Here is a 21,301-nt window from a genome sequence, read left to right on the forward strand (position 1 = left end):
TCGCCCAGGCAGGCTCCTCCTCCTCATTCTGCCTCCTGGGAGTCAGTGACCCTTCCTTTCACCTGTGCCTCATTGCTTTATTCATCTTCTGAATCAGCCACTGTCAGGCCTTGCTCATAATATTTTACCACTAAAACAGTAAGTCTCAAACCTGTTTGTTTTGGTTTTTGGTTTATCTTGAACGACTCTAGCTCTTCCTCTTACTTTTCAAAGAGCAGTCTTTAACATGAAAAGCAAAGGCAGTGTTCAGAGGATTAGGGGTGTGGTAAAGGTGTTGTGAAATCAAATAATAGGATGCTGCAACTTTACATAATTATAAGTCATTTTCCCTTTTACTCTGATCTTTTCTCAGCTTCACCCCAGTCCCTCTATTTATAGACTCTAGTTACTGGAAAGTAGGTCCCCTTTAGGCTTCCAGAATGAGTTATTGCCCTTTGTTGCCGTTCTTTTCAGCACTTCACAGTGATCAGTTCATCTGTTTGGAGTAGAACAGATCTGTATTTAATCCAGGTTCAACCATTTACAGGCTAACCTGTGTGACCTTGGGCAAAACTTAAACTTAGTGAGTCTCAGTTTGTTTCCTTATTTGAAAATGGAGATCCCAAGTGTAAAAGTATCACTCATAGGCCGCAAAATACAGTGGACACTCAGTGAACGTCCCTTCTCTTGTCTTTCTCACCCAAGCATCCAAGTTTTAACCTATGGCTGTGATGTGTTTCCCTTCTACCATGTTTATTTTCTATAGAATTTAGTGCATTGCTGCTGCTGCTGCTGCTAAGTCGCTTCAGTCGTGTCCGACTCTGTGCGACCCCATAGACGGCAGCCCACCAGGCTCCCCTGTCCCTGGGATTCTTCAGGCAAGAACACTGGAGTGGGTTGCCATTTCCTTCTCCAAAGCATGAAAGTGAAAAGTGAAAGTGAAGTCACTCAGTCATGTCTGACTCTTCACGTTACTAGTGATTAATAAATGGTATGGGAGTTATCTGACTCTTTATTCACCCTAAAGGGTCCGATAATTAAGCCAAAAACTTCAGGTTAGACAGAACCTTGTAATAAAAGAGTTGCACTTAAATATAAAATAATGATTTCTCTAAAAAATTTTCTTAAAAGGCAAGTAATTTGGCCAGAATCTGATATGTTGGCTGTTATCATTTTCTTCAAAATAAATCTGTTCAGAGCCCCAGCTCTGTTTAGTTCTTGCTCGTTTCTGATCCCTAAGCCATGACCCTGTTGTTAATGTGGAACTTCCCTTGCGCATAGCTCTCTCTCCGATTCCCCTGACGCTGAGAGAAGGTGAGGGGGAGATGCGTGAATCCTCTCTCAACCCTTCGCCTCTGAGCCACCACCGCTGTCCGCTCTCGTGTGTGAGTAACACACTGTTGACGACATAGTCCCCCGGTTAAAAAAAGTGAAAAGGAGAGGAGGAAGACACAAAACTAAATCTCAGAACTTTCCAGTGTAACCAGAATAACTGTAACACCAGATAATAACATTTGTAATGGTACTTCATTTTTATCTGCTGAAAATCAGTCGGTGATAACATTTTGCAAACGGAGAAAGAAATGAGAAAGTGAAGTGGGTTATCTGATGACATCAGGTCTTGCAGCATCCTGAGCTGATCAGAGCCATCCTCCGTCCGCTCTCTCACTCCCACTGTTGGCTTTAGGAGAGAGTGGCTATGGGGTAGCCCTGACATAGTCACAGGAGCCCTTGGAAAGTGGGTTTTTCTAGTGGTTGTAGAAGAGGACGTCAGTGTATGGGCTGCTTGACAGGGAATATGAGTCGTCCCATCTGACAAGCAGAAGGGACCGGGGACCACCACAAGGCACAGCATTCTACCAGCAGCAGGAGTGAGCTTGCAGAGCCTCCAGACAGAAACTCAGTCGACACCTGTGACACCCTGAGCCAAGTGCCTGGTGACACCACCAGGATTGGTCCCGTGGAATCTGTGATTTAAACCCCCACAGTACATTGTGATGTGTTAAGCTGCTGAGAAATTTGCAGTAACTTTAGGCAGCAATAGAAAACATGGGGATCAATCCCTGTTTTTAATTTAAGGGTGTGAATTCTTTCTTAAACAGACTTCTTAGTGTTGAAAGCCTCATTCGGAGTTTAAGTCACAAGAAGTAGGTATTGAATGTCTCCACTTCAGCAGGACCTGTGCTGGATGCTAGGGATGAGTTACCAAGACCTACCCTCTATCTAGTGAGAGGAGATAAGAGGTAGCAACACAGTGTGGCAAGTGCCTGGCATCCTGTCCTGGGGCTGTAAGCACAGAGCCGGTGATAACTGGGTGTACCCCAGGAAGGTGACGAGGGCTTCTTACACCAAAGGGCACAAGTCTATTCCCAGCCAGTATGTATCAAGGATTCCTTTGAAGAAAATAATTCAAGTTGAATGAACAAACATAAGTTTAGGGTTTTATATTGAGTTTAAAGAGTTGAAGGAGTGGGAAAAGTTTTAATGTCATTTTAAAAGATGTGGTGTATATTATGTTTGACTGTTTGCTTTTCAAATTTCTCTTGTGGATTTGTAACACCAGCAAATAGAAAGGGAAAAATGATAACTTAGTGTATCATGAAAGCACTTTACCTTTGTACCTCATTAATCAATTTCTTTCTGAGGTTAACTTACCAAATATGGTACTTTTCACCTTGTTAGCTCAGATCATCCTCAATCAACAGCTATCTCTGTACTGTTACTTGACTGTAGGCCGCGGTTCTCAACGCGTGGCCTGTGGCCCCCAGGACTCCTGGAGATAGGAGGTCCCAAAGGCAGAACTGCTCTCACGGTAACAGCAACACTTGCGTCTTTTCTCCTGTGTTGGCACTTGCATCAATGGCCCAGGAGCAACAGTGGGTAAAATGATTGGTGCTTTGGCACCAAATGATACTAATAGTCACTAAATTCTACGTCACAACACGCTCCTAGAGGAAAAAATGCCAGAGTCATTTAGTAATATCCTTGATGAAGCAGTAAAAAAAAACCATCTTGACCCTTTGACTGCATAGCTGACAGGCAAACTGGGGTTCTTTGGACTTTGGCACCTGGCAGATACTTTCTCACAAATGAGCAAGGTAAGTCTCTCTCCTCCGTGAAACAGTTGATAGCATTTGTTGCCAGTGATAAAATTTGAGCTTTCAAGCAAAAATTAAAATATGAGAAAACGTGTAACTACTCCGTGTGGTGGTGGTGATTTAGTCACTAAGTCGTGTCCGACTCTTGCAACCCCGTGGACTGTAGCCTGCCAGGCTCCTCTGTCCATGGGATTCTCCAGGCAACAATATTGGAGTGGGTTGCTGTTTCCTTTTCCAGGGGATCTTCCCAACCCAGGGATTGAACCCCAGTCTTCTGCATTGCAGGCAGATTCTTTGCCAACTGAGCTACGAGGGCAGCCCATAGGCTTGATAACTTCTCAAATCCTTCAAGCTTTTCTGATGAGTGATGATATTAATGAATGTGATTTTTATATTGTATAACAAAATATGTCAACTCAGTGAACACTATTTTCCATATACCCAATGCAAAATGATACATGGATATATTCAAAGTGCTCGACAGAACAACCAATTTTAATATAAGAGTAGGAAAAGTGTATTGATAAGGTTTTTGATTCTGCATTGCAACTGGCTTTTGAGAAACTACCACTTGTTGAGTTTTGGTTTAGTATCAAAGAAGAATATCCACAGTTATCTGAAGAAATTATTAAAATAATCCTTCCCTTTCAACAATGTATCTGTGAGGTCAGATTTTCTTCTTCTACTACAGTCAAGATAACATATCAAAATGGAGATCTGAGGGTAAAAGCAGATATAAGAATCCAGTTGTCAAGGAAAAAAAAAAAAGAATCCAGTTGTCTTCTATTAAACCAGTTGCAGAAGGGAGAGTTTGAGGGGTAATTCACCTGAAAGAAAGCACAGTTCTAAATTCTAAAATGTACTGTGTCTTAGAGATGAGTGGTTTGAATTTTGAGGAGCAGAGTATTCATTTATTGGCCCTCTTTTCCCCTTCCTCTTTCCTTTATCCATTCCACAAATATTTATTGAACATATATTCCAGGACTTGATAGGCATTTTATTTGCATTGTTCAGTAATCCTCACCTTCATCTTGTGAGGTATGATTCCACCCATTTTACATGTGGGAATACTGAGATTCTGAAAAACTACATGACGTACCTAGGTAAGCATAGCAACTGAGTGGTGTTTGAATGTTTGGGATTTGAACTCTCTGCCTCCGGTTCCCGTGTACTTGAATATTAAACTGTATCATTACTCATTGAACCCACTTGGCAACAAGAAGATGCCAGCACTGTCTGCTGTTAGTTCCTTGGGACACATGCTGTCGACTTCAGGGTCACCAACTTGGATTTAAATCCCATCTCTGCTGCTTAACATCCTGTGATCTTGGATGAACTGCTTACCCTCTCAGAACCTTGGTTTTCTTCTCTGTAAAACATAAATCACAACACCTGACTTAGGGGTAACTTCTGGATTAAGTGAGGAAGCATATGGAAATCATCACTGTATGGGGAAGTGGGAACATGAAGGGCCCTCCACACCGTTTCATTTTAGCAGTGGTTCCAGCACTCTGCTTGGAGTCCTGCTGGTGACATCAGTCTTCTCCAAGTGGCCCATGGTTCTTTCCAGACGCTTCATCACCGTAGGGCCCAGGGCAGGCCACACTCAGCTGGCAGGGTGGTTTGGAGCAGCAGTGGAGAGAGGGGCTGAGTGGTGAGTAGTTGGGGCGGGACGAGCAGGACGTGGGTGCCTGACCGTGCCAGCACAAGTTCTCTCCCCTCTGATTATGACGTAGCTGTGTCCAGAAGGCCTCTGCCTTCTCATCTATAAATGTAGAGATGACGCCACCCACCTCTGTGGATGAGTGCCACAGATGCAAAGGCATGGCTGTAAGGAAGGCACTTCCTGGGTGTCCAGGACACATTAATTCCTTTCCCTACAACATGTTCCTTCATTTCCTCAGGAGAATTTAACAGATGTCCAGTAGAGACCATTCCTTTGCCTCTGGAGTCGGGCTCATGGAATATTTGTCCTTTGTTAACCTTAAGAGTTTTTCCAGTTCCTGCTCAGGAAGTCTGCAAAGTCCTGGAGCTCAGCATTATCTGGGGAAAAAAGCTGCTGCGTCACAACCAGTCATGGTCTTAGATGTGACAGTCACATCAGATCTGAGTCAGGTGTTTATTGTGGTGGAGCTTAGGAAAGTTTTCCAGGTTACTTTAGAGTTCTCATTAACACAAGAATTATTGTATCCTTTTGGGGTATATTAAATCTGTTCTTCTTTGTGGGAAGGCTTGAGAAGCTCAGATTCTCAGAAGAGGAAGGGAAAGCACAATACGAAATAATTTGGCTTCTATTTCACCAACACCAGACTTCTTTAGAGTTTAATATGAAGTAAAGTACCACCATAACAATTCAGGCCAGGTGAAATTCCTCATCACAGTAAGTTGGTGGAGTGTTAAAATTCCCCTGGCTTCAGTTGATCAAATGTACAGCCAATTGAAATGGAACTCAAGACCCTCACACACAGCCTGTTCCTGCATGGTGAGTTTAGTGGAAATCTGGTTACATGAAAAATGGGGACTGGCTCCCTGGACAGCAGGTTTCTCCCCGAATCACTCCACTTACCAGCAGGCCCACGGCCTGAGCCAGGAGGAAGCTGAGCCACTTTTTAGTCCTTCCCAGAACCGCATCCTCAGAGGCTGACAGCATGTGCAACAGCCTGAGTTACTGCCAGCGGCAAGTAGGTCATTTCTGGGAATGCTGCTTTGGGGGTGGCTCTCAGGGTCCCTAAGTGGCACCCACTTGGTGTCCACAGGAGGTGTGGGTTTTATTGGCTATGATGTCAGAGCAGTCTTTACCTGCAGGGACCAGCCTGGGTGGCAACCAAGCTGGCTTTCTTGGAGTGTTTTCCAACCCCGGACAGAAAAGTGGCCGTTGAGCGGGTGCAGCTCTGACCGCTTCGGCTGAGGTGCCTCTTTGTCTGACGTGATTCCTGTGCCAGGGACGGAGACCACATGCTCATTTCACAGATGTCATGTACTGTCAGCTGTGGTCCACTCACTCAGCATCCAAGATTTTATGAACTGGGCTCTTCAGGGAGGCCACGTGGTGTATTGGTAATGAACGTGGTCTCTAGAGCCAGGCGTCTTGCATCTGAACCTGGCTTTGCCACTGACCAGCTCTGGGCCTCTGGGAAAGTTACTTACCTTCTCTGTACTTCATTTTCCTCCTCCGGAAAAGGCAGATAATGGCATCTATAAAGTGTTGAGTACATAAGAAGTACTTGGCTAAGTGTGAGTTGCTGTAATTATTGTGTGCTACATGGGTAGAGTGGTCTGACGGTAGCCCTTCCAGTTTGGGAAAGTACTGTGGGCCTCCTCCTGTGTGGGTGCTGAGTGTAGACAGGAGAGCTGTCTTCTCGAATCCATCCTTGATATTTTGTACCCATGCCCCGCTTCCAGTACCTGCTTTTTCCATCTTTCACCTTTGCTCCCTGCCGGGGATGTATAGCTGGAATCAGTAGATGAAGGTCTGTGGCCTGACTTGGCCACGTGCTGCTATGTGAGCTTAGACAAGGTACTGAACCCCTCTCTGAGCAGGCATGGAGGATTTGGGACGACTTGAGGCTGCCAGGTATCTTGGAAAGGTGGAGTAATTGCGCATTCTATTTTCCCAAGATGATCGAGGAAGGAACACTTGTTGGGACTATATGGTGGTTCTAAGACTTACCTGATTGTCCCTGTGAATGAAAAAGAATCCCACCCCCCCATACAGGGAGATGTGTGCTGGGAAAAGCACAGGGCAGGGTAGAGGAGGATCCAGAAGACTGGGGGCCATACTGGCTGCGGAGGACCCAGCAGAGTGCCAGCCAAAAGAGATGGAGTTTCCCTCCTGCTTGGTCTCGTGGTACTGAGTGCAGCAGGGGCTTCTGTTCCCATTGTCTTCACAGTGACCCTGTATTCCTGGAGTTGTGCAGCGAGCGGAGCTGTCTTATTTTAAGCGCTGACAGTAGTCACAACGTGAGTACCCATCCCTGTTGACCTCTGATTCTCAGCTTCCTGTCTTGGCAAATAAAAATCTTGGACCAAATGAACTTTTGATTTCTTTCAGGTTTAATATGATACCAAGGGATACAGATATGCACTGTCTATTCTATCACCTGGTTCTTCTTCTTTGTAGTACTTGATGCAGTCTTTTTAGATTTTGCTTTGGTTTTTTCTGTTCTGTTTTTTACATACTTCTTTTGTGTCTCCAACACCTGCATCCCCATTTTCAGGCACCTAGAAAGGAAGCTGCTGTGTACAGGACAGCAGCACCAGATCGTGTTTGGCACCTTTTAGGTGTTAATGAATATATGCATATGCCCACATAGACACCTGTAACCAGGCATTATAATATAGTGTCATAAATTTGTCTGTAGAAACTAAGTGATCAATTATTCTTTCTTTCCTCACATACTCCCCTCCCCAATATGCAGCACATTGTTATTTGGAGATTAGAAGACTAGAATTAAGAATGGTTATATAGGGAGTTTGGGATTGGCATGTGTACACTGCTGTATTTAAAATGTGTAATCAACAAGGACCTACTGTATAGCACAGGGAACTCTGCTCAGTAATATGTAATGACCTAAATGGGAAAAGAATTTGGAAAAGAATAGATACATGTATATGTGTAACTGAATCACTTTGCTGTACACCTGAAACTGAGACGTTATTCATCAACTGTGCTCCAATATAAAATTTAAAAATTAAAAAAAAAAAACCCAAGGGCAGATGGGGAAACAATGGTCATATTTTCTGTCTTTTTAAAACTTGCACAAAGTAGCGGTGCCCAGGTTCTCACCTTGTGTGCGCCGGTAGTATCAAGGGACAGTAACTCCTGACGTCAGAGGAAGCCCACAGTTCAGGGCTGAGGACACTTGATTGGGGAGGTGCTATGCCAAGCGTCTGTGGTGTCGGTTGGATCCTTTTATATACACAGTGGAGGTGGTCAGCAGGAGGCAAACTCTAAACCTTAGAATTGTGCTCGCTCATATTATTGAGATTTCATATTGCTTTTATTATTTGGCCACAAAAATGGACATAATCCTTGTTGGCTTTAACACACCTACTAGTACTGCTTTCGCTACCCATCTTGCAAAATATAAGACAAGGCCAGAGCTTAAATTAAAATCCTCAGCTTCTTATCTCCTTCCCACAGGAAAGCAAATCTGTGTTGAAAACCGTAAAATTAAGAGGAGAGCAAGGATAGCATAATTTAGCAAAAATTCATGGCACCAGATTCTGAGCTATATGACTGGAGGGATAGGTCAGACATTAAGAAGATGCTGCCTGCTAATGCAAGTTCCTTAAGGTGGTGCTCTGAAAATAAGAAAGGCACGTAAAATGTGTGTGTGTATATAAATATATATATATATATATATATATATATATTTGCAGAAGATTTCTGCAATGCTTTACTCTTTTTAACTACCCTAAGAAAATATCTTTGTAGATCGTTTGGCAATTATGCTTCTTATGAGACTTCTGAAAGGGAACTCAAAACAGTTATTCTCAAGTATAGTTGAATTTCATTTGTTTTAGCATTTGAGTGTTGAGATTTTCGCTTCCATATTTAAAGGGGTTTATAATGATAACATCCTCACACCCACCCACCCCCCACTTCCTCTAGCACTCTGAATTCCTTATATTTGAGAAGCTCATTCTGTGTACTTGGCATACTGTATCATTAACACTTGAAAACCATGGAAAAAAATTTTTTTAACCTTTTACACATTTATATGCATAGATGTCTGTGCAGAGGTGCGTAGAGAAAAGGCGTGTGGCTTTGATAATGGTGCTCTACTTAATAAACGCCAAGGGCTATAGGAGCATGCGAGTTCTACTGTTAGAGGGGAGCTGGTAATTATAAAATAAGGGGAAATCTAGCGAGGAGAGCATATCATTGTCTAAAAAAGGGTGATTTCCCCCCCCCTTGCCTTTTTTTGGTTCATAAGTTTCTTTGGGGGGAGATTGTAATGATAGGGTGTAAAGAATTACTAACTATAAAGAGAATTAAGAGTTACTAGAAAAATTACTCCTAATTTTCCTGAGGATGGTTCTTTCTGTTGGAACCACATACTTTTTACACCTAGTTTGTAAAACAACAACAACAACAAAAAGGGACATAATCAGTGTATGTAGTAGGTACAGCCATCATACACAGTTGTGTCATGGTTCTCAGCCATTCAGATTTGTCCCTACACTTTAAGCAGTTTACACTGTGCATTTTTCAGGGACTTACACAAAAAAAATTTAATAATATATTCTTTTCTGGAGAAAGTGATTTCACATGTATTTTAGTCTGTAGAATAGTAACAGTCTATTTAAACTAGCATGATGAAGGTATGTTTGAACTAGTGAATTAGAGAATATTTAGAATTCATTAGAGTTTATTCCTTTTAAATTCATGAGTTACTTATTATTATATTTCTAAATAGATATTTTTCTGAGACAGCCTAAATTAGGAGATGAGTTTAAAATCAGAAACATATTGTGCATATAATTGTGTTGAATTGTGTGTGTGGGGTAGTTTCTTTTAAAGCAATCCTCTAATCACGTTAAACTGCCTGAGTCTTGTTTGTATTACTGATGTGCTTAGTAAGCACTTTATTGAGGGGGCAGTATGCGTGGGAGATTCAACTTTAACCAAACAACAGAATTCCAGATTTCAGATTGAAGTCCAAATAAATAACCTGAGCCTTTAATAAGTGTTACTATTGTATAGTCTTAGAATTCCAAATTAAATAGTAAAATTTATTTTTAAACAAATAAAGAGACATAAAATATGTTAAATATAAATGTCAACAATTTGAAGTGTTCTTATAAGCTCTATTTTTCATTATGCAGTTAAACCCAAGATTAGAAATTCCATTTTATCTGTTAATACTTTCGGAAACTAGAGGAACTAAAGATGAGCTAAGCAGCTCTAACGCATAATAAATGATGGTCATGTTTGATTGGCGAAACTATAGAACATGAAAAAAATGGTATAATTTGGTTCTTAAGGATGTACAGTTCTGTTTGTGTGCGCATGAGCACACGCATGTATGTGTGTACGCTCAGTTGTGTCCAACACTTTGCAACCCTGTGGACCCACCAGACTCCTCTGTCTGTGGGATTCTTCAGGCAAGAATACTGGGGCTGGTTACCATTCCTCCTCTAGGGGATCTTCCTGACCCAGGGATCGAACCCACATCTCTTGTATCTCCTGCATTGGTAGGCGGGTTCTTCGCTAGCTGGGCCAGATTTACTGCTGTACAACTCTAGGATTAGGAATTTTATAAACTAAGATGATGTCATTACAGCAAATTTATATATACGAGGTTGTTTAAAAAGTTGCCTTTCAAGTTGGAACATTTATTCATTTATCTATTCATAATGTTTATTGAATGCCCATTTTATGCCAAACATATGTAATGAATAGAGTTACTAAAACATTCATAACTTTTGCTCCAGAAACTGTTTATTGACTTAAAGCTAAGGAGATAATCCAAAAGGGGTGTAAATATGTATGTATAGAAAATTGATGTCATGGAATAATAGTGACCAACCTAAATCTCCAAAGGGGCCTAGGTTAAATAACTGATCGTTCTCTTGGTGGGATATTCATGTACTTAAGGCATATTTAACATGAGAAAATCCTGAAAATCTTAAGTGGGTAGAGCAGATACTTCAGTTGTTTAGGTCTGAAGATAATTCTTGGTTGACTTTTGAGGAGAGAGGAGACAGGAGCTGGGAGTCCATATTAACTGTTGTCCTTGTGGTTACTTTGCAGTCAAATAAAGTGCCTGTGGTGCAGCCATCCCATGCGGTCCATCCTCTCACCCCTCTCATCACGTACAGCGACGAGCACTTTTCTCCAGGATCACACCCGTCACATATCCCATCAGATGTCAACTCCAAACAAGGTGAGAGCCTTACTGCCCAGGCCTCTTTGGATAAGGAAGAGCCTCGTCTCACCAGTCTGAGTGACCTCGCCGGTGCCTCTGCTCATATCATAACACATTTGTAGGAGATAAGAGTAATTTATTTGATAGCAATTTTTTAATAAGCATACAAGAATTTGTTGTTGGCCTTTTCTTTTTCGGGATAAAGAAAAACAAAAAAAATAGTGAAGGGTCATTTTCATCGTGACAGCTCTGAAGATCTGTGATCACAATATAAACCAATATGTTGTGAAAACATATTACAAGTTCAGTCCTCGGCGCCCCCTGCCATATTGATTTATTTCAGCATGTACTATGTATTGATGATAGTACTGAAAAAGAAGTTAGAAAAGGGACAGAGTTTTTCTTCAAATGTTATATTTTTGAGACTTGTGATTTCTTTGGTTTCAGTAATATCCCTGTTGTGTTTTCTTTTTTTATGGTTGTTTCTCAACAAAAATTATATTTAAAGTACAGAAGGTTTCCCAGGTGGCGCTGGCGGTAAAGAATCCACATGCCAATGCAGGAGACCTAAGAGACACAGGTTTGATCCCTGGGTCAGGAAGATCCCCTGGAGGAGGGCATGGCAACTCACTCCAGTATTCTTGCCTGGAGAATCCCATGGACAGAGGAGCCTGGCAGCTACAGTCCATAGGGTCACAAAGACTCAGACACGGCTAAAACGACTTAACACACACACACATAAAGTACAAAACCATTTCTGTCTAAAGTCAAAACAGACTAAGTGTTGGTGGCTCAGTTGTGTCCAACTCTTCATTACACCATGGACTATAGCCCACCAGACTCCTCTGTCCATAGGATTTTCCAGGCAAGAATACTAGAGTGGGTCTGCATTCAAAGCAACATGAATCTTCTTTTGCTTCTCTACAGTGTTACCAAGTTCTGCTTCTGTGTCATTTACAGAGAAACATACATCATAAGAAGTCTCAAAAACCAAAACGCCTGTTTCTAACGTGAGGCGTGAGGGTTGGTGTGGTTGTCGGACGGACACAGAGCACAGGCCCTCAAAGCCTTCTGGTCCCAGCACCCTAGAGCAGGCCTTGAGAGAGGGGCAGTTTGCTCACAGGGGAGCCCTTGCTGTCTTCATGGGCATGTACACTCGGGACTCAGCAGGATCTTGAGATGTTCAAAATGAAAGATCCTGTAAAACCTTGTGAAGGCAGAGAGTGTAAAGGGTAAAGGGGCCAAACATGCCTTCTCCAGCACTTCTCCCTTTTGTCCAGCCCTATCTTTGATGGATCGTGAACAACAGTATTTAGTAAGTGTGTAAAACAATAGTGAAGTTCAGAGGCTGGGTGTTTTTCCTACCTCTGTGAACACTTTTAAGTTAAATATATATCATCTTCATTTCCCACCTTTATTAAAAAGACGACTCTTAGACAATTTAGTAGGACTTTGCTTGCTTGGAGCCTCAGTACGTCTTCTTAGAGAAGGCAAGAATCACTGTGGTGGATGTTTCTGGGTTTGTCTCTATTTTATTCTCATTTCCAGCCCTTTCTCTCCTCTACTTCCTTTTGTAAAGGATCTCCAAATAATCAGAAACAACAGAGGCAGCTGTGAATATGTAGTGAGAAAGGAAACGTAAGACAAGCGCCTTCGGAAGAAAGCTGAGTTTGAGAGGGAAGCTCGAGAATATGACCTTGGCTGTGGCAAGTTTGAGGTCCCTTTGGGATATCTGAAGGGAAGTGTGCAGGTCACCATCCCAGAGCAGGGCCTAAGCTAGAGATGTGCGTCTGGGGACCATAAAGATGCAGATGACAGTTAAAGATAGATGTAAAAGCCCCAGACAAGCTATCATCAAAAAGAATCCAAGAGCATGTTTTATTTAGTTTTAAACTATTTATTTACGTAACAATTACATAGTATTTACCTAATCCCAGTCCCCGTTCAGAGCACTTTGAAATGAACTTATTTAAAAGAATAACGTTATAAAAAAATTTAAAAGAGTAACACACGATGGTTCAATAGTTTTTCTCTCACAAATTCTAGGAGAGTTTAGATTTTAAAACAGAAATTTTTCTAACTGGCTACCAATTGCAATTGCATTTTCTCTTCTGTTTCCATATCTTACTGCTACCCTACCTTGTTTTATCTTAATAATTGTAATTTATCATTACTCCTCAAACCTTTTCTGTTAAACAACTTTTCAGGACTAGAGAAGGGACTAGTGGGCATGACCAGAAATTGTCTGCTTGCAATTTCTTTGAAATATTTTGTGCTAAAAATTTGTGATTTTTGCCTTCTACTCTATAATACTGTTTGCTTTTGTTATAGTATAAAAATCCTGTTTTTAATTACTTTTTTGTCATAGACTTACTGTATCCCATTGCCATGTAGGTAGGGGGATATAAAACCTTGGTTAAAGAATTAATTTACATGATCTTGAGTTTATATCATTCCACTTGGGTGCAATCATCACCAAAAAATAAGTATGGTGGAGAAAGTCTAATGCTTCTTGGATCTCTTGCCTTTTCTCTTCTCTCCCCTGCCTGCCTTTTGGTTCTATCATGTACAGCTGGTTACAGCATGGTGGTACTAAGCTGCTGATTTCAAAGTTCCTGGGTGGCTGGTGAGCTTTATCCCCCAAAATAATAATAATAATAATAAAAAGAAACTCATGTTCATATGCTAACTCTAGTTGGGCTTATTCAGTAAATATAAACAGTTTGTCAGCAGAACCCATTCTTATTTTTAAGAAAATAACTTTAGGTTAATTTCCTGTTAGGAATCACACTAGTTTTTACGCATGTGTGTTGGGGTAAGGTGGTAGGTGCAAGTATAATTGTAAGCAGAAGAAAGGAAGCTAATGTCCATCATTTAATATTTGTTAAATATTAAATGATATAATAAGCTAATATCCATCAAAGTTCCACTCATTGTGTCTGATAAAAATGTTAAGAGGAAGAGCTTTTAGGAAATACTGGGTTTGTGTACCTGTTTATGTATTTGTGTCCTTGTAAATAACAGCAAACACTCAACACAGCACTTACCAGGCACTTTTCTTTATTATATATGAATGCATTTACTTTTCAGAACAACCTCTATTTCATTTTTATTCTGATTCTGCAGAATAATAATTAAATAACTTCCTCAAGAACATATAGTGAGTGGCAGAACTACTGTATCCATGCAGTCTGACCCCAGAATCATTTTAGCTGTATTTATAAAACTTAAAAAAATTTAAGGCTATTTTGCATATAGCCTCCAGCATATGCACTCTGCTTAGTCACTCAGTGGTTTCCAACTCTTTGTGATCCCATGGACTGTAGCTCTCCAGACTCCTCTGTCCATGGGGATTCTCCAGGTAAGAATACTGAAGTGGGTTGCCATGCCCTCCTCCAGGGGATTTTCCCAACCCAGGTCTCCCCCATTGCAGGCAGATTCTTTACCATCTGAGGCACCAGGGGATCCTGTATAACAAGTGCTCAATAAATACTCGTTAAATAAATGATGTGTAGCGCAGGAGTTGGTACAGAGACACACACTTTTAGGAATCTTTGGAAACAGGATCTTAAGACAACAATGAGCTATTTAGAAAACACAGACCCACTTTCTTCTGCTCGTGTAATGACCCAAGCCATACCATGTGTGTACGTGCAAATGGCTTATCGTATTGACCCAGCATGGGTAATGTGTTCATTTGTTTCATCACTCAGAATTCTATTCAGAGCCTTCTCTGCGAGACAGCCATGGTTTGATACACAGATAAGGGAAAAAATGGTCTTTTTTTTTCCCTAGCAGTGATAAGCTCACACAGGAAATCATTTGCACAAACTCACTATAAAACATAATGAAGAACATCTTAAGTACCATGTTAAAAGTACAAATAAAATGTTGTAGATTCTAAGAAGAAAGATTTCTCGCAGCAGTAAAAGTTAGAGAATATTTCATGAGAGAAAGTTATCTGAAATAGGAGTAGAATTTTAATAGAAACAGTCAAATACCCAGCACAGGAACCAGCATGTAGCAGGTGCTAAGGAAACGGTAGTTCCCTTGTTTGTTTTTAAGCAGTAAAATCAAATCCAAATACGAAAAACAATTGTATTTTTTTGTTCTGTCAAGTCATTCCTACACCAGATCACAAATGCACTGTTCTCAGTGTACTTAAAAACACAGACTCGTGTGGAGAGCAAGGTTTCCAACTCCTCTGCTTAGAGGCATGTGACTGAAAGCAGTTCACTTCTCTGCAGCCCAGAGATAAGATCCCAGGACAAATCATATTTTTTAGGTACCTAAACAGTCACTTCATCTCCCTACTAAAGGGGTTAAGATTGACCATTCATATAATTCAGCCTCTAATTATGATTTTCAAGTTCAAGTTTCCAATATTCTTCTGTGTTGGTCAGGTTTTTCAAGACCGAGCAACCCCTCTGCAGAACAAGAGCTTTGGAGAATCTGGGGATGAGGGAGGCAGCAAGTTGGAGAAACTGCCCTATGATTCTGCCATGTCAAGAATCACTACTACAGGCCCCCTGCTGCCGCTGCCTCCCCAGGCCCAAGTTAAAACAAATCCCAAGGGCTCGTCTGTGATCAAAAGAAGCAGTATTGACAGCTTTTTTATAAAGGGAGATTTTTATGGTAACTCTGCTAAAGTGAACTTCCAGCTTCCATAAAAACAGTTGCCAGGGGCTCTGCTTCAGAGAGAGAGTGGATCCACAGAACTCCCTTAGGTCCTATTGTATCCAGTGCTTTTGGTGAATTGATGATATAAAGGAATTTAAAAAAATACTCATTAAATTTGAAAGTGATAAGAGATCAAAAAAGAAGATTTTAGACTCCTTTTAAAAACAGCAAAACCTGAGATGATCTCATGTAAACTCCATCAAAAGAGATTAAAGACCTTTCTCCTTCCTAGCTACTTCTTCTAAGAGTTAAAGAATAGTTTGTCCTAACTTCAAAGTCAAATTAACATCAACTTTGAAGACAACACTTCTTAAGCCATTCCTATATGCTCAAGGCCTTCAATATCTTTTAATATCCAAATGAAATTCATAGACATTTTGAATAGTAAAAAAGCAGAATACGTAAAGAACATCTTCTGTATACTCACCTGGTTTTGCATATGAGGCAATATAATTATAGCCACTGAATGTATATTCGGGTTGTTAAACCTGGGGATATATGTTTATACAGGATAATGCTCTTTTAAAGCCAGATTAACTGTGTAAAGAAACTCCTGTGGCTTTCTTCTGTTCAGAATCCCTTTCCCCCAGATATGAATGGTAACGTTCTGTTTTGCGTTTACGTATACATCGCACCCCTTCTTTTCAGTACCCAAGGTAAGATGCAAGCAGTCATGTCAAGTGGGACTAGGATTAGGCGTCATCTCTGGGTGGTTTCACAGCTCTAGGGTAGTGTGCTCCAGGGAGCGTGAGCTCGTGAAACAGCGTGGCACGCTCGTTCTCTGTGGAGTACAGCTGATCCAGACCGGCTTGACCTCGGAGCCCAGGGGACTCGACCTGGTGAAGAGCTCGGTTGGAGCTGCAGTGCCAGAGACCAGATGAATCCTATCACGTGCGGCCATTATGGGGCTGAAGATTATTTCCAGTTAATCTTTGATCCTCTGAGGTATCACATTTCCCAAATCTGCGTGCCCATAAGGGAGTCAGTGAAGGTCTGAAACGAGCGATTGACCTAATCCTTGAACACCGTGGCAGGCCTTCTGCTTATGAAGTGCTGTCATTCTACACAGAAACAGTTATCTACGCTTTTCCTAACCGAAGTGAAATAATGAGGCAAACTTAAGTACCTTTACAGTCTCATTTTGATGCTTGTTTTACTCGCAGTATATTTACTGTTTTAGGAGCCCCTCAAGCAAGATGTACCACCTTCGGACGTGTTTTCTCAGATGCTGAAATCTTGAGTAAAGATAACAAACGGACTTCTGTTAAATCAGAAAATTAAATACTGTCTCATTCTACACCTTAAGTGCTAATGATAAAATGCATTTTCTTGCCTTTCTATTTCTCTCAGAAATTGAATGTCCTGTGAATCTGCCTCTCCATTGTTCTTTTTTAATAGGCATGTCCAGACATCCTCCAGCTCCCGAGATCCCTACGTTTTATCCCCTGTCTCCAGGTGGTGTTGGACAGATAACCCCACCTCTTGGCTGGTAAGATCCTTCTTGCAACCTGCAGCCAGACGTCTGATATCTCCTACTCCCCATTTATGGAAATTAGCTTTATGAATAATAACACTTGTGGAGTTGAAGAAACTTCAACACACAAGGTGCTAACTTTATTTCATTTCAATTTAAAAGATTAAAAAACATACAGACTTTGAAATGGACTGAGTCCGTTTGCTAATATGTGTAGAAAATGACTGTGTAGCATTTGCTTTGAAGCTTATAGTTTTATGGATTCAATTTGTGGCTCTGGGCATTTACTATGCCTGTACAAAGTGTTCACTGTGGTTTTTCTTTTCTAGTTCTTTATGAACAACTTATATTTTTGAAGCATAACCTTAGATATATTGAATATCGATCTTTGCTTATAAATGGGCAAGTGATGTAAATGACAAATAACTGTAACAAATGCAAAAGCATCTTTTGAATTTTAATAAAGTAAGCACCAATTTGAGTTCAGAGGAGTGAAAAACTGATGAATGGGCTTTATCCTTTCAGAATCCAAATGTTCTCTATTTTGTTGTTTCTGAAAGATCCATACCACTGTTTTCAGGTTTATTTTTTTAATAAATAAATAAATAAATAAAGGTAAAGGAAAAGAAATGTATTTAGAGAAGAAAGAATCACTTCATACAGTGGAGCCTGTTTCTATCATTTTATTGTTAGTTAGCACATAGCTTTCCCTGCCCTCACTCCCACCCCTCTCGCCCCACTGCTCACTCCACAGACAAAGGGCTGCACCTTCAGCAAACGTTTTCTCTCCTTTCTTCCCTGACTGTGTGTCCTTGCAGACCCCTGGCAAAAGCCCCAGTTTCCCTCCTTCACATCCTTATATTATCTCCTCTTCATAAGGAGGGCTTACCCTGCCATGGATATTCCAGCTTTCTCTCTTCTCTTTAGCATTAACTTTCACAGTCAATAACTCTGTTTGGATTTAATTGATTATGCGAACACTTCCAAACCTACATCAATTATTCTGTCTGAACTTACCTACTTAAGGGCAATAATCCTGGGCTGAGTTCCATCAGTGGCATCTGGAAATAAAGACTGTGTAAATGAAAAATGTGACATGTAGGAAAAACAGAGGGAGAGATGGAATTCTCAGAGCAGAGAGAAAATAACTCCATGAATTGATCTTTTATTTCTTGCCTGCAGCATGGGTGTAAGGGTGGGAGGTGGGGTGCAGGGTTTTCAAAAACGTGTTCATTTTTATATAAACTTTTATTTCCTCCTTTCTTCCCTTCCCTGAAGTTCTCAAAGATTCTGATAAAGAATCCGTTATCCTAAAAAGAATAGTTCACCATTCTCAGGTTCTGTTATATTCACTAAGAGCTGTTCACATGCCTACTTTGTGCAAAGCATCAGTGGGGCTGGAGAGGGGCAGGGGTAGAAAACGAGCCACCCATGGACTGCAGCAGGAGGGTTCCTTCAAGGCACTAGTGATGCTTGGGGTGGGCGGAGGGTGAGGAAGGGAAGCAGCTGGGTGAGTGAGCAGTACCCCCTCGTAACACGCCCCAGATTCTGGTTGAGGGCCTCCCCTCATCAAACTCTTGTTGCTGGTTGGTAACTCATGTTTTGTCATTGATGGGTTCCTCTCTTCTGTGACCTCAGGCAAGGTCAGCCTGTATATCCCATCACGGGAGGCTTCAGGCAGCCCTACCCATCCTCACTGTCAGTCGACACTTCCATGTCCAGGTAGGTGGAGGTGGAACCGGGCGCGCCAGGACAGGCTGCTCTTGCGCGCTTGCGTCTCGTGCGCCTCTGCTTGCCTCTCGGCCCGGCGGGCGCACAGCTCAGCCCGCGTCTGTCTGCGCAGGGTGCCTGGCTCCCACACTAGGCGTCCTGGGGAGTCCCGGGAAGGAGCCAGACTCCACGCCCCACAGCACCAGCCACACCCGTCAGGCAGACGGACTCAGCCACCCTGGAGACCGTACCTCCAAAAGACTTCGCCGCCCCCCGACGGCGGGAGGAGAAACGCCCCCAGAGGGGACATCGTAGGAAGAGCTTGTTCAATTCAAAACATGCTGAGGGTGGGTCAGCGGGAGAATACAGACTGGCTTTTTTTTTTTTTTTTTTTTCTTCTGTGAGGAAGGTTGTCTCAGTTTCATGTGACGGTGTCTGAAAAGGCCCAGGTAGTCTAGAGCCCTCCTGGACCGAGGCTGTGGGAAGAGAAGGAGCGGGGCTTCCGGGCTGTCAGGCCGAACGGGCTGTGTCCTAGTGTGTGAATCAGGCCCTGTGTGGACGTAGTGGTGTGAAGCTCTGCGAGGTCTGCTGTGCCACACCGCTCTGTGTAACGCTTTTGCCTCTGGAAAGGACGGCTTTTGTGCCCTGTGCTTGATGTACACACACATTCGTGGTGTATCATCTGTGTGTTCAATGTGGCTTTTTCAAGGGAGCTAGCGTTAACATGCTGGAACTCAAACTGTTGGGTTAGTAACTGGTTGTGAATCTTAACTTTTTAATATATGTATGAAATTTGCAGTTTTCTGTGGTGAATTTCAGCTTTTTCAAAAATCATTTTATTCAATAAATTGTACACCTCACTGGTTGAGAGGGAATGAAATTAATATCCTTCCTCCTAAATATATTTTATACATATATTTTAACAGTGTATAAGAATTATGTGATGATAGGATTTTCTCATAGGCAAATAACCAGCATCACGTATTTTTGCAAATGGTCCATTTAGCAAAGCATCATAATTTGATCAAGTGTTTGTATTTTTCCCATGCCTCCTTAATTTTTAAAGATTTGTTTCTGAAATATTACATATCCAAGCAGAGTCCCTTCTTTCCTTCCCAGAAGAAGGAATTAACTGTACAGACGGTGATGAAAGACCTGAGAATGTTTTTTGTTGAACTACATGTTTACTTTAAAACAGTTTGAAAGCAGAAATTTCTAAAGCATATCCAGATTTATCAAAGAGCTTGTTGAAAGTACTGTCTTTGTTTTATTTTTCTTGCATGGCAGTTTCCCTCCTTTGTGTTGGATGGTGGTGGATATTTTGAGATTTTTTTTAATGCTCTATAAGCATATTCTGGGAAAAAGCCTTTATTTGAGCTTGTGTAGTTTTTACCTTGAAGCAGAGCTGTATCCTTCCCTTTAATTAAATTATTCCCCTTAATTTTGTTATCAATTTTCCATGAGGCTAGATCTCTCAGACACTACCTTCTTTATGTGTAGAAAATTATTTGGAATGATGCTGATGGCAGCCTTATTAAATCAGAGACTGAACAAATCTTCCTGCCCCTTGTCTGCTCAGTTGCTCTCTCCCAATATTAGGGGAAAAGCCAACAGGAGAAGACTTAATATGAAGGTTCACTTAGGGATGTAGACAGAGATTTAAAAATATGATGTCTATAGATTTTTAAATCATTTAAAAAAGCTAAATCTTCATAAAATATTCTATTTCCAGTAATTATTCTTACTGAAATTCTTCTCTGAAAACTGCTTTGCAAGAAAAGTGACTCACCTTTTTTAAAAAATCCTATTGCCTAGAGCCCTCCCAGGAAAAATGCCAGATTCCACCATTAGCTTGAAAAAAAAAATCTGTTAGGTGGTGTGTAATTATAAATATTTTCCACCTGAATACAGAGAGGAAAGAAATTAATCATCAGCCTGCTCTTACAGTTAATATGTCTGTGTGTGAAGACGTGTTTTTACTCTCAGCCAATAGCAGTTAGTGAGTTGTTTCAAAATTCCATCCAGCTCTTGTTACAGCAGTACATTTTGTTTTATCGACTTTTCTTCTTTCAGGTTTTCTCATCATATGATTCCTGGTCCTCCTGGTCCCCACACAACTGGCATCCCTCATCCAGCCATCGTAACGCCTCAGGTCAAACAGGAACACCCCCACACTGACAGTGACCTAATGCACGTGTAAGTGCGCCACCTGTGAACGCCTTATGGTACCAAGGACTTAAACCCCACTGTTTCTCCTTTGCTGTTGTCGAATCTTATCCCTATCTGTTATCCTGAAAGTCAGTGTAGCTCCGCCTTGAAAGCTCTGCCCCTGAGGACACTGAGCAGCTTGATTCTCAGTGCTCTGATTTGGTTCTGAGATGGAAAAGGAGCATGAATCTCAAAGATGAAGGGAAACCCACTAAAGAGAAGAGATCTTCAGAGCGGAGAGACTGAAGAAACAGAGCTGTTCAGCCATTTAGTGCAAG

The 21,301-nt window shown here is 41.5% G+C and overlaps 1 protein-coding gene across 4 annotated transcripts in view; it reads left to right on the top strand.

Annotated features, from left to right (window-relative positions):
- Positions 1-21,301, top strand: part of LEF1 (lymphoid enhancer binding factor 1) — a 122,592-nt gene that overhangs the window by 71,283 nt on the left and 30,008 nt on the right. For 2 of the 4 annotated variants that reach the window (XM_005681326.3, XM_018049144.1), the window contains exons 4-7: positions 10,837-10,969; positions 17,030-17,120; positions 18,744-18,827; positions 20,889-21,011. In XM_005681326.3, the coding sequence (XP_005681383.1) occupies positions 10,837-10,969; positions 17,030-17,120; positions 18,744-18,827; positions 20,889-21,011 (431 nt within the window). 4 annotated transcript variants of the gene reach the window in all.

This window comes from Capra hircus, chromosome 6 (genome assembly GCF_001704415.2).
Source record: "Capra hircus breed San Clemente chromosome 6, ASM170441v1, whole genome shotgun sequence".
Lineage (NCBI taxonomy): Eukaryota > Metazoa > Chordata > Mammalia > Artiodactyla > Bovidae > Capra > Capra hircus.